This window comes from Balaenoptera acutorostrata, chromosome 3 (genome assembly GCF_949987535.1).
Source record: "Balaenoptera acutorostrata chromosome 3, mBalAcu1.1, whole genome shotgun sequence".
Taxonomy (NCBI): Eukaryota; Metazoa; Chordata; class Mammalia; order Artiodactyla; family Balaenopteridae; genus Balaenoptera; species Balaenoptera acutorostrata.
Genome location: NC_080066.1, coordinates 113362334 through 113374877, shown reverse-complemented (window position 1 = coordinate 113374877; position 12544 = coordinate 113362334). Strand labels below are relative to the sequence as shown.

The 12544-nt window shown below is 33.4% G+C and overlaps 2 protein-coding genes across 6 annotated transcripts in view; one reads left to right on the top strand and one right to left on the bottom strand.

Moving 5' to 3' along the window:
* Positions 1–12544, top strand: part of HECTD1 (HECT domain E3 ubiquitin protein ligase 1) — a 93644-nt gene that overhangs the window by 61049 nt on the left and 20051 nt on the right. For 3 of the 5 annotated variants that reach the window (XM_057544682.1, XM_057544685.1, XM_007180683.3), the window contains exons 20-26: positions 1364–1498; positions 2059–2198; positions 2495–2818; positions 3783–3949; positions 4039–4215; positions 7231–8067; positions 8758–8979. In XM_057544682.1, the coding sequence (XP_057400665.1) occupies positions 1364–1498; positions 2059–2198; positions 2495–2818; positions 3783–3949; positions 4039–4215; positions 7231–8067; positions 8758–8979 (2002 nt within the window). The remainder of the gene's footprint in view (positions 1–1363; positions 1499–2058; positions 2199–2494; positions 2819–3782; positions 3950–4038; positions 4216–7230; positions 8068–8757; positions 8980–12544) is intronic. The other 2 variants (XM_057544683.1, XM_057544686.1) reach the window with 2 other exon arrangements.
* AP4S1 (adaptor related protein complex 4 subunit sigma 1) overlaps positions 11869–12544 on the bottom strand; it is a 75657-nt gene continuing 74981 nt past the window's right edge. The window contains exon 7 of the mRNA XM_057544694.1: positions 11869–11894. The gene's annotated coding sequence lies outside the window, so the exon portion shown is untranslated. The remainder of the gene's footprint in view (positions 11895–12544) is intronic.

The window sequence follows — 12544 nt, the reverse complement described above, 5'->3', positions numbered from 1 at the left end:
TCTCTGTGTGTATCTCAACATATGAGAAAATGTGAAAATATTTTAGGCACGTTTTTTTTTTCTTGCTTTCTGTATGTCATTGTTTAGAACCAGATGGCCTTCCTTAGCTATTTCTATTAATTTTTGAAATCTGTCATTATCACATGGTTTTATAAAAAACCTGTTTTCTTCCTGAATGTCACTTGGTTGACATTCTTATTAATTCATTAAATTATTCTTTTGTTAGCAGCTAGTATCCAGATATTAACAGACAAAACAAATAATTCTTACTGCTAATATTCCAAACCAGATCTTTATCACATCTTCTGTAGGTTACTTCAGTATTTTCTAGCATGTTCTTTGGCCTTGAATCTTGCCTTTATTTGATCTATCCTGCATTCCACTGTATCAAATAGTTTCTTTTAAATATGGCCTTTAATAAGTGACTAAAACTATTTGCAATAACAGTGCCTACTCAAGGCAAGAAACTTACCATACCTCCAAGAACCCAGTAGTGTTACCAAAGCCAACTAGACTCCCAGACTAGAAAGCTTGTTCATAGAGTTACAGTATGATTAGTATATCTGACATGATGTATATATTAAACAAGATGTAGAGGTCTACTTTGTGCTTTGCTTCAGACAGAATAATATAGAGGAACAAGGGGATTTTTTGGTCTATCCTTTTAAAGGTTTTATCCTTGATAGATGAATGAGGTAGAAATAGGTCTCAAAGACTGGAAATTGCCCTGCTTATACTTTTACAGTCCTAGGAGCACCAACATCTTTTATTATATGTATCTCATTTTAGGAGACTGTGCAAGATACAAAGATAGGAAGGCTGGGAATGTGCCCCCTGGTAATTTTGCAGTCTGAAATGCTTTCCAAATGTACATGTAAATATTTAATTATGTGTCTATAGGAATTAGTTAAGATGTATACAGAAATGAAGCACATACTTGTTTTATTTACTAAAGCATATCGGATTGGAAGCTGTCTTGTATTTTTTTAAGTTTATTAGCCATAGATTATTTAATATATTCTAGCTTTAAAAGCATAAGTTAATTAGCTACTTTTTATAACTTACTTGGAAAATTGCAAGTTATCAGTTAGGGGTTGTAATATTTCTGTTAAGTGTTTTATAATTTATTTAAACCATGTATGTTTGAAGTTGTTTAGAAGTTCTAAGTAAACTTTGTTTCTTTCTTGAAAATATTATTCAGTGGACCTCTTTAAAAAAAAGACATTTAATAGAAAACAGACATTGATCCTTTATGGTTATACTTTATAAATCTCAATTGCTGTGTTATGTAACATTTTTCATTTTCAAACTTCTAAGAAAAAAGGAGAATATTTTCTGAAGCATTTTGACCATTTCTGTGTAGATACTTACAAGAAGATTAAGATTTCGGTTGGAACGTGCACCTGGTGAAACTGCATTGATAGACAGGACCGGCAGGATGTTGAAGATGGAACCCTTAGCCACAGTTGAATCTCTAGAACAGTATCTCTTAAAAATGGTGAGTTTCTGGCAAGGGCATGGTGAAATAAGCATTCTTTGCTGTGGTTTAGGCCTTTAGAAAAGTGGTTTGAGAAGTATTTTTCCAGAGTTACAGCAATAGAGTTTGACCTAGTAATTCCATTTTAGAAAATAATCTTTATACACTCTAAATGGTTTCTTCATAAAGATGTCTATTATAGTTATTTGTAATACTCAAATAGTGAACAAAACCTTAATGCTAATCAATAAAGGGATATCGAGTTGGTAATTACTTCCATTAATTTGAATATTATATAGCTATCATAATATATACAGACTGATAAGAGAAAAATGTTTTTGTAAAGTTTGATCAAGACTTTGTTTTATTCTGTCTGTTGAAATAATAAACTAAAGAAATACTCTCTGATATTAATAGTGGGGTGCTATGATTATGGAATTTTCTGGGGTTTTTTTTCTTTTTCAAATATTCTTAAATGAATATTGATTATAAAATAATTCACGTTAAAGGGATAGGAACCAAATGGGCAGTGCATTTCAAAATATCATAATTAAGGTGTCTTCCATATTTTCTTTGGTTAGGTAGCAAAGCAGTGGTATGATTTTGACCGATCTTCATTTGTTTTTGTTCGAAAATTAAGAGAAGGCCAAAATTTTATATTTCGGCACCAGCATGATTTTGATGAAAATGGAATCATTTACTGGATTGGGACAAATGCCAAGTAAGTCATTATTTAATGTAGGTTGAAAACATTCACCTGGAAAAAGAATTCTAGGTAGTAGAATAAAATTAACCGCTCTGAGTATCCTGCAGTTTTAGGAATTTCGTCTTTTAGGTTAAATTTAAGACCATCCAAATTACTTTTTATGAAGAAAAAAATACCTGAATTGTTAAATGTAGAAGTTTTCTTAATAAATATAATTTTATATGGAAAAAAGCTAGTCTGAGCAAATGCAGTTATTTTAATAGTGTTAACTGTTAACACTGCTTAAGAGTATTTTCTTTGTTTTTGTGTAGAACTGCATATGAATGGGTTAATCCAGCTGCTTATGGACTTGTAGTAGTAACATCATCAGAAGGAAGAAATCTACCTTATGGCCGCTTAGAAGACATATTAAGTCGTGACAGTTCAGCTTTAAATTGTCATAGCAATGATGATAAGAATGCCTGGTTTGCCATAGATCTGGGTCTCTGGGTGGTACCATCAGCATATACACTTCGTCATGCTCGTGGTTATGGAAGGTCTGCACTGAGAAATTGGGTTTTCCAGGTATCCAAAGATGGACAGAACTGGACTTCTTTGTATACCCATGTTGATGACTGCAGTCTCAATGAACCAGGGTTAGTTGAGGAGTCTTTGTAAATTGGAAAACTCAGTAAAGAGCTTTGTTTATTTTTATAACTGTATCCTCCTAGAGCTCTCTTTTTTGTAAGATATTGAAACAAGATTTTCTTTCTAAAAATATCACTTGATTCTGTAATTTAGGTATTAAAACTTTGAAATACTGACTTTATCAAAACCATCAAATGCTTTAAACATTAGAAGCTGAGCTTACTTATTTAAAAAGAAGTTGATATATAGCTGTATGTATGTATATATAGCACACTGATAAAAACCAAAAAAAAATGGAGTTAACTTTTACTAAACTCTCCATTTATTCACATAGTATATGTGAATGTTTGACAAATTAACAGTGACTATTGATTTTTCTTATTTTATGTATCTGTTTTCCTAAATTTTATATATTGATCGTATATATATTTTTTAAGGACAAAAAGTCAGCATTATATTTCTAAAAAATTTAGTTGTAATAAAGTTTAATTGTACATTGTGGCACATTTTGAGGAGTAGAGTGTAGAGTTAAATTACTTTTCTGTATGTGATGTAGTATGGAAGGAGCTTCTTAACATTAGGATTAATAGGTAATATTTTCAAGCTTTAAAGTTGATATTTTAGTATACCATTTAAAATTTTGCAAAAATTTAAAAATGTTTTTCATCATAAAAACATTGTTATTCATAAAATTTCTTATATTATTTCTTTGGATTTTATTATTCATAAGTCATTAAGTGTTATGAGTCAAATTAATAATATGCATTTACATATTTCATTTTTAATTTATTTTCCTTACTGCTATTTTTCTCCTTTGATTTCTTGATTCTTGTGTAACAAACTGTTGACTGAACGTGAAAGTTAGTTTACTTTTCATATAGTTTTCTATTATGTAACAAAATCTTCACCACCTTAAACATCTTTTTCATATGTTTAAACCATTACATAATATTTTCCCTAACACATTCACAGGTCAACAGCCACCTGGCCTCTTGATCCACCGAAGGATGAGAAACAAGGGTGGCGACATGTGAGAATTAAACAGATGGGGAAGAATGCAAGTGGCCAAACCCATTATCTCTCACTATCTGGATTTGAACTTTATGGGACTGTAAATGGAGTATGTGAAGATCAGCTAGGTAAAGAGAGTAGGTTTTTCTAACTTACTAAAACAATTATATTTATAAAAAGCGACTTTGTTTATATTTCTCTAATTTCTACCTTACAGGAAAAGCAGCTAAGGAAGCAGAAGCTAACCTTAGAAGACAGAGACGTCTAGTACGCTCCCAGGTACTGAAGTACATGGTTCCAGGGGCTCGTGTGATCAGAGGCCTTGATTGGAAATGGCGGGATCAGGATGGCAGCCCACAGGGAGAAGGCACCGTCACAGGAGAACTGCATAATGGTGAGTAGGTGCTTAGCATTTGTAGTGTAGAAATCAAGTATTTAAATAACAAAATATTTTTCTTTTGTTACTTTGGGGTAATTTATAAATTGAATAAATGTTCCAGGACTAAGTAGAACTGATTTATTGGTTTTATGTTAAAAGTGGGAAAAATCATTTATTTAGAAATAGGAAACATTTTAAATTCTTAGGTTTTGACTCAAAACTTATTGCTAATATTTTGAAGTAATTAATAAGCTAGTATAAGGTGAATACCCTAAAGACACATTTTCTGCTGTTTTTGTGTTTTTTTTAGTTTATTATTCATAAGTTTCCATTGATTTTTATCTTAATTTCTTATGCTTTTCTTTTATCTTGTTGGCTTGACAAGAATCAGGGCAGAATTTTTTGTTCAATTATGAGTCACATAGAAGAAAAAGCATTAACATTTATAGTTAAATATTTTTCAGTAAAGCATAGAACAAAAATTGTAGCCTTTTCATTTATTAGTTAATTATAAGATATTTCACAATGTTTCTCAGTCTACCAGTTTTTCTTTGGGGTAAGGGTTATTGTTTAAAATCAAGTTCATTTTTAACTTTTGATTCTGTAGATTTTAAGGAAGTCCATACCCACTTAAATTGCTGTTAACTCCCAGAAGCAACTATACTGGCTAGGTTTTTTTCTTATAACTTAAAAGACTCACTTATTAGTGGGTAATTTGCCTAACCAGTAGTGGGTTCTTATGAATTTTGCCTAGCATTAAAAAAAAAAAGAAGAGTAAAATGTTCATATTCTCAACTTACACCAAATATTGAAAGAGACATAATAAAAGTGACAATGCTTAGGAGAATGACTAACATTTGATATCTTAACTATGTGATAAAGGCATTTATTTACTTAAACTATTTTTGGTTTTATTACGCTTAAGATTCTGTTCCTTAAATTACATTACTAAATGCATTTCTGTATAGTCATACACTAATTGCAGATCACTGTCATGATAGCAGGTTTATAGCGAGTGAGCATGTACATAGCTGCCAAAATTCATAAAAAAATATAATAGCTGAATAATAATAGTCCCATTCAACTCAGAAATTTCCAGTGTTCTTGTTTTTAGGCATCTTAATGATACTTAGTTAACAGTCTATTCCCCCTAAATTATTTGACTTTTAAGTGTGTGAGCTAGTTAGAGATATGTGAATACAGTGTATTTTTCTTGGGCGGGAGTCAAGTGAAGCAACTGGAATTTTAATTTCAGAATTTAGCATGTAAGAAAGGCTTATTTTACTGATTTGACAAATGTAGCGAAGTCATACCTTAAAACCCTTATGCCATAGAGGGTTCTTAACTTTCAAATACTTAAGCTAACCATTTCTAATAATGGCTAGTTATTACTAATTATACCTTTTTATCTTTTGAGTATACGAGGAGTTCAGAGTTTTGTATCTTTACACTTACGGATAGTGTGTATGTACCCTTTCTGAGTGATCAGTTTAAACACATTCTCAAGCATAATATGAATAGTTTACATTTTTGAGTTATTTTTCTATGCTATATCAATTAAATCTCTTTCCTTTCTAAAGAATCTTTGTGTTGGTAGGAATATCCATTTTTTAATTTATTCCACAAATATGAGTGCCTACTATGTAAAGGTACTTTGTTAGACTTCAGATACACAATGGTCAACAAAAAAGTATGACCCCATGCTTTCTGGGTAAAACAGATAAATTTACAGTTACAGATTTTGATAAGTACTATGCAATAAGTTATCAGTATATTTTGGGACCAGTTAATACAATACAAATGTAATTTTTATTTGGGATTGGGATATGTTTTTGAACTTTTCCTTTTCTCACGCTTTTCCATGTTGCAGAAGAGATAGTTAAATGTTGGTTCTTCAGAGGTTATTTCAGCATACAGAATAAATTGAGGCAATTGAAATGTCATCTAAACTAGATTATGTAGATTTGGGGCAGTCAGTTTCCTCTCAAACAACTTGTATGCAGATAATGCCCACAGGTAATTCAGTATTACTTAAACCCCTCTGAGCCTCATCGTAAACATATATGAACTTGGCATGTGTGTGTGTGCGTGTGCACATGCATGGGAATATGTGTGTGTATGGGTAAAGTACTTTTATTTAAACTTTATAAAGACTTAGCACTTTACAAAAATAAATATTTTTATGTGTTTTTTCTTCCTCTGAAGTAGTTAGCTTATAGCACTAAAATAAGATTGTAAAATTTCTATTAATTTTCTTTCTAATAGGCAATTTGTTTTGTTTTTGGAAGTAAATTACCATTTTTAAAAAAGAATAAGTATCATTTTCCAAGCATAAGTAAATATAGATTTAATATTGTTACGCTCATTAGTTCTCTTCACGTTATTAGCTTTATCATATAGGTTCTATCTCATAAAAGAGCCTAGCATACTTTTAAAATTTTGGTTTTAGAATTTTCTGCGCTTATTCAAATTTATTAAACTTAATCATAAGAGAACCAAATAACCACTGAACTTTGAGAACACAACCGAAATGCTAACTTAGTGTTATTTGAACTATAGTGACCTAGAATTTCTACAGTGATATATGAATATTTTGTCTGTCAATTATAGGATTTAGCCCAAACTTAGAAATTAATGGTTAAGCCAGCACTTTTTTCTATAAATAACATTTGACCACATAATCATATTTAGCAACTGAAAAAGCTTTTACTTAGATTTCATCTATACTTGCTGAAGTTGCAATATTTTACCATTTTTATCAGTCTTTTTACAATTTTTAACAGTTCTTCCCCTTAAAAGATAACCCCAATAGATGTAAACATGACCCTTACATTAAGTATCACCAGAAAAAACAGTTCAGAAATAAGAGAAGTAGAAGGAAGGATTTAATTTTAGTTAGCAGACCTTAGATGACTAGAAATTCAGAGAAGTGCAGCACTGATGAAAAGCTGATCCCATATTGTGGAGCTACTGTCTGACACGCTCCTATCTGCTTTCTGCTGGGTCTTACAAACTCCTGTCCCTTTCCAGGCTGGATTGATGTCACCTGGGATGCTGGTGGCTCAAACTCTTACCGTATGGGCGCAGAAGGAAAATTTGACCTCAAGCTTGCACCAGGGTACGACCCTGATACAGTGGCATCACCCAAACCTGTTTCATCCACTGTTTCAGGCACAACGCAATCATGGAGCAGCTTGGTGAAAAACAACTGTCCAGACAAGACATCTGCTGCTGCAGGCTCCTCAAGTAGAAAAGGAAGCAGCAGTTCTGTGTGTAGCGTGGCCAGTAGCAGCGACATCAGCTTGGGTTCGACCAAAACGGAACGGAGATCAGAAATTGTAATGGAACACAGTATAGTTTCAGGAGCTGATGTCCATGAACCAATTGTTGTTCTTTCATCTGCTGAAAACGTCCCTCAAACAGAAGTAGGGTCATCTTCCAGTGCAAGTACCAGCACCTTAACAACGGAAATGGGAAGTGAAAATGCTGAAAGAAAGTTAGGCCCGGATAGTTCTGTTCGTGCTCCTGGGGAGTCTAGTGCAATATCCATGGGAATTGTTAGTGTTAGTTCTCCTGATGTTAGTTCAGTATCTGAGTTAACTAATAAAGAAGCAGCTTCACAACGGCCCCTTAGCTCTTCAGCAAGTAACAGACTGTCAGTGAGTTCTTTGTTAGCTGCTGGGGCCCCTATGAGCTCTAGTGCAAGTGTTCCTAACCTGTCCTCAAGAGAAACATCTAGCTTGGAGAGTTTTGTAAGGAGAGTGGCAAACATAGCACGGACTAATGCCACGAACAACATGAATCTAAGCCGAAGCAGCAGTGATAACAACACTAATACTTTGGGGAGGAATGTGATGAGCACAGCAAGTAAGTGAGCTTTTCCTTATGGAACCCAATGCTTTTTCCACTCTGAGGGATGCAAAGTAGGATCTGTTCAAGTGGATTCTGGCTTCAGTCTTTAACTAGATCATTAACCATGTTAGATACAACTGTGTCAAATTTAGCACTTCAGGAATATGAGGTTAAGTTCTATAGAATTGTGATATTTTAAGAATTCTGATCAGGTGTGATAAAGAACCTCTTATTCTAAATAATAACACACTTCTGTTTTTCACTCCTCTGTGATAAATTGTTAAGTACAGTTGCAAGAGGAAATAGATGACTATTAAATATCATCAAAGTCAATTGAAACCAGAGCATAATACTGGCATAGCTTTTACTTAGGTCCTGAATTGATATTAGCTTCTGAAAGCTTTTAATTCTAATTAAAGCTACCAGTGGGTCAAAGTAATTCCCTTGGAAAATAACATTGGGAGTTATTTCATTGCCTGTTTCACTTATTTAAAAAGCTAGGCTTAACATTTTGAAAAATAATAATGCTATAAAAATAAGAATTTTTAGTTGGATTTCAGTTGGGTTCCCAAAGTTGTTGCTTTTCAGCCTTTTAATAATTGGCGTTTCATGACCTCATTCTTCTTCCTAAATATACAACGTAGTTTTTCTCAGGTTTATATAATCCTCCCTTTTTGTACTAATTTGCTTCATTTTTATCTTTAGCTTCTCCTCTTATGGGTGCTCAGAGTTTCCCTAATTTGACCACACCTGGTACTACATCAACAGTGACTATGTCAACATCCAGTGTCACTAGCAGCAGCAATGTAGCTACAGCAACAACAGCTTTATCAGTTGGTCAGTCATTAAGTAATACTTTGACCACCAGCCTCACATCAACCTCCAGTGAGAGTGACACAGGTCAGGAAGCAGAATATTCCTTATATGGTAAGTTATAGTTTACAATATTTAGATATTTGTATAGCGATGCTTTTACTACATTTTTCTCCTTGGTTATTTTTAACCTTTGATTAGAAAAGGATAATTCTCTCTTCTTACAAATATGGCAGCTTCATATATGATGAAAAAACTCACAGTGATATGCAGGACTGTTAAGAAATTATCTGATTGTAAATAGACGTCTAGGAACTTTTTGTGTGTCATCCTTTTTTTGCCTTTTGTCACTAGTGAAGTTTTATTAGAAGAACCATAATAACAGAGATATTTGATACCTTTATCAGAGAAGAAAGAAGTGTGATAGATTAATAAGCTTTGTAAATTGATAGTTCCTGTACGTTGTAATGTAAGAGGAAAAACACTCCTGTGTGTCTCCTGTACTTTTAGTACTCTACTCATAGAATGCTTCACTTCTGGCATGTCGTTAGCACCAGATGTGTGTGACGTTTTCCCACATCAGCTCAATGTCTTAAAATTTAACTCAATTCTGACACTACCTACCTACCTGGAGATAGTATCAGATCCCACAGGTTAAAGTCTTAGTTCCACAACACTAATCACAAGTCCAGGTTGTCATCTGTGCTTCTGACTGACTGGCTATAAATTGGAAGTTTCCATGATCCCATCCTTGGGTTGGATTAATTTGCTAGAGTGGCTCACAGGACTCAGGAAAACATTTTATTTACTGGGTTACTGGTTTATTATAAAAAGGATATATAGGGAATTCCCTGGCAGTCCAGTGGTTAGGACTCCGTGCTTCCACTGCTGAGGCCCGGGGTTCGATCCCTGGTCGGGGAATGAAGATCCCACAAGCCGCGTGGTTCGGCCAAAAAAAAAAAAAAAAGATATATAACTCAGAACAGCCAGGTGGAAGAGATGCATAGGGTGAAGTCTGGAAGGGTCCCAAGCACAGGAACTTCTGTCCCCATGGAGTTTAGGGACCCTCCTGGCCTGTCGGTGTGTTCATGTCCACCAACCTGGAAGCTTTCCGAACCCCAGCCTTCTGGGATTTTTTTTTGGAGGCTTCATGATTTAGGCACCATTAACTAAATTATTGGCCATTGGTGACTCAATCTCCAGCTCCTCTCCTCAGAGGTCTAAGGGGTGGGATGAAAGTTCCAACCCTCTACTTGTGGTTGGTTCCACTAACAACCAGCTCCTTCCTTAGATTACCTAAGGGCTTTTTAAAAGTCTCATTAAAACAACTCTGGTTATGAATAACAAAGACACCTCTATTGCTCTTATCTCTTAGGAAATTCCAAGAGTTTTAGGAACTCAGTGCCTAGAACAGAGGCGAAGACCAAATTTATTGTAAATCACAATATCACAACTATTACCATAGTCTTTTGGCAATTATTCTTTATTTAGGTAACATTTGAATTTTTTTCAGATGAAATAATTTTTGCTTAGGGGGTTTTATAGTTACATTATTATAGCTTCCATGGTATGTAGTCAGTGATAAAACCATCTGATTCAATTAAAATATGTTTCTGATCACCTTATTTTATCTTACTAGAAAAGTAAAACTTTTTATAGAAAGGAAATATAGAAGCAGATAAAATCATCTAGTTCATACCTTCCAGAGACAACCACTGTTGTCATTTAATACATATCATTTGATATATACTTTCGGTTTTTGTTTTTTTAAACAAAAAGGGATTCTGTCCTTTGCAGACAGCTCTTTTCACTCAGTACGTTGTGAAATATTTTCATATTGTTCGACGAGTTTCTAAAGCCAAGAATTGCATCTGATGTTCTATGGTTTTAGGAAAAGCATTACATTTCTGTTTCTACTTTAGCTATTAAATATGTATATAGCAAAATGATGATGATTGTTACACCAAAGTATTGTATATTCACTGAGTAAACTTTTCTCCTTTGGTTTTTCTCATGGAGGCTTTCTGCTTCTTCCTGTTAATATGTTAACTTTAAGCTTTAGTTCTAAATCATGTGAAGGTTAAGAAAGTTGTGGGTATGCTAGTGGGAAAGAATATTGAAGAGTTAGGGCTACTGGTTGCCTTTTAAAAATTATTCTTTAGTGATTAAAATTTCCTTTTCTACGTTTCTAAAACTGGAGGACTCTTTGAGAGTGCTGCTATATGAAGGATCAGAGTAACATCTGCCTTATAAAATAATTTCTATATATGCAAACTTTGAGGGACATGATTTGATTCTGTAATATGGTCAAATGTATAAAATAAGGAGCTTTTTGAAAATATATGCATATATAATATTCTTATACTCTGATAAAAAAAGGGAAGATGAGTTAAACCTCTGACTTCAGTGAATTGTAACATATAGGAGGTGGAATTGATATATACATATATATTTTTTTTCCTTTAAAAATAAACCAAAAAGTGGAATTGATTTATTTTGTATACTACCACATCATGTTCATGAGAACCACTACCTAAATTGCAGGATGGCACTTTACTTATGTTAGGGGTAATATATTTCATCAAATTTAAGATGCCATTAATTATAAGATTATCTTATGTCACTAAGGAAAAAAATGTTGCCAATTTAGCTGTGAATATTCTGAAATCAGAATATGTCTTACAAGCAATGGCAAGTCACAGTAAAAGGCATTGAATTTTTAGTCCTATATAATTATTAGACTTAAAAAATTATATTTGGTTCAGAAATTTGCAAATGCAAGTTTCTACTAAATAATTATAAATTGTTTTCTGGATGTTCTTTTGGAATATAGAGTATATACTACTATACTGTCTTCTTATCCATAGAAGTTTTTTTAATTCCAGATCCAGTAAAAACTTACCTTGTTTTAGACCCATTATTCCTCCTTTTGTTTTCAGTTCCTGTGGGGAACAGCTTCTCAGCATCTTCATTATGTGGGGCAGTGTAAATTTGACCTTATCTTTACTGAAGGGTGAAGGGAAGAGATCCTAAGAAGGAGGGAGACAAAAGGGATTCAAGTTTATTGAACTTTTTTATGTGCTAGATAATTTGCATAATATGAAAGATGGTACCTAACATTATTCCATAGTAAATAGGCATTATCTTTAAGTAGTCATTATCATTAAGTAACCTCCCCAGTCACATAGATAAACTCAGGTCTCTCTGATCGATTTAATTCTGTTCTTTTCCCTCGTAAGATCTTTCACAGTTTATATTTATGTATTCATTTGTTTACTTTTAAATGCCTCTCTGCCCTGTAAGCTCCATGGGGGCTCAGACCATGTCTATTTTGTTTACAACTGCATATACCTGGTGGCTAACAGAATTCTTGGCACATAGTAGGTACTCAACAGATAATTGTTGACAGAGCGAATGATTCCAGTGTTCTCTTTCCACCGTTTTATGTTTCCTGTGACTTGTGCAGAGAGAGAATAATGATAGGATTGTTTTTATTTTTTAACATACCCCATATTGTTGACCTTTTTAAAAATGATTTTGTAGATACAGATTTAGTTTATGACCATCCTTTATCCCATGTTGTTTTCATGCTTGTGACTATTTACCATTGTTACTCATCCTTTATGTGTGGTGGTAGAAGAGTGGCAGTACTAGATGTGGCCTCTATACTTGTCTCTTT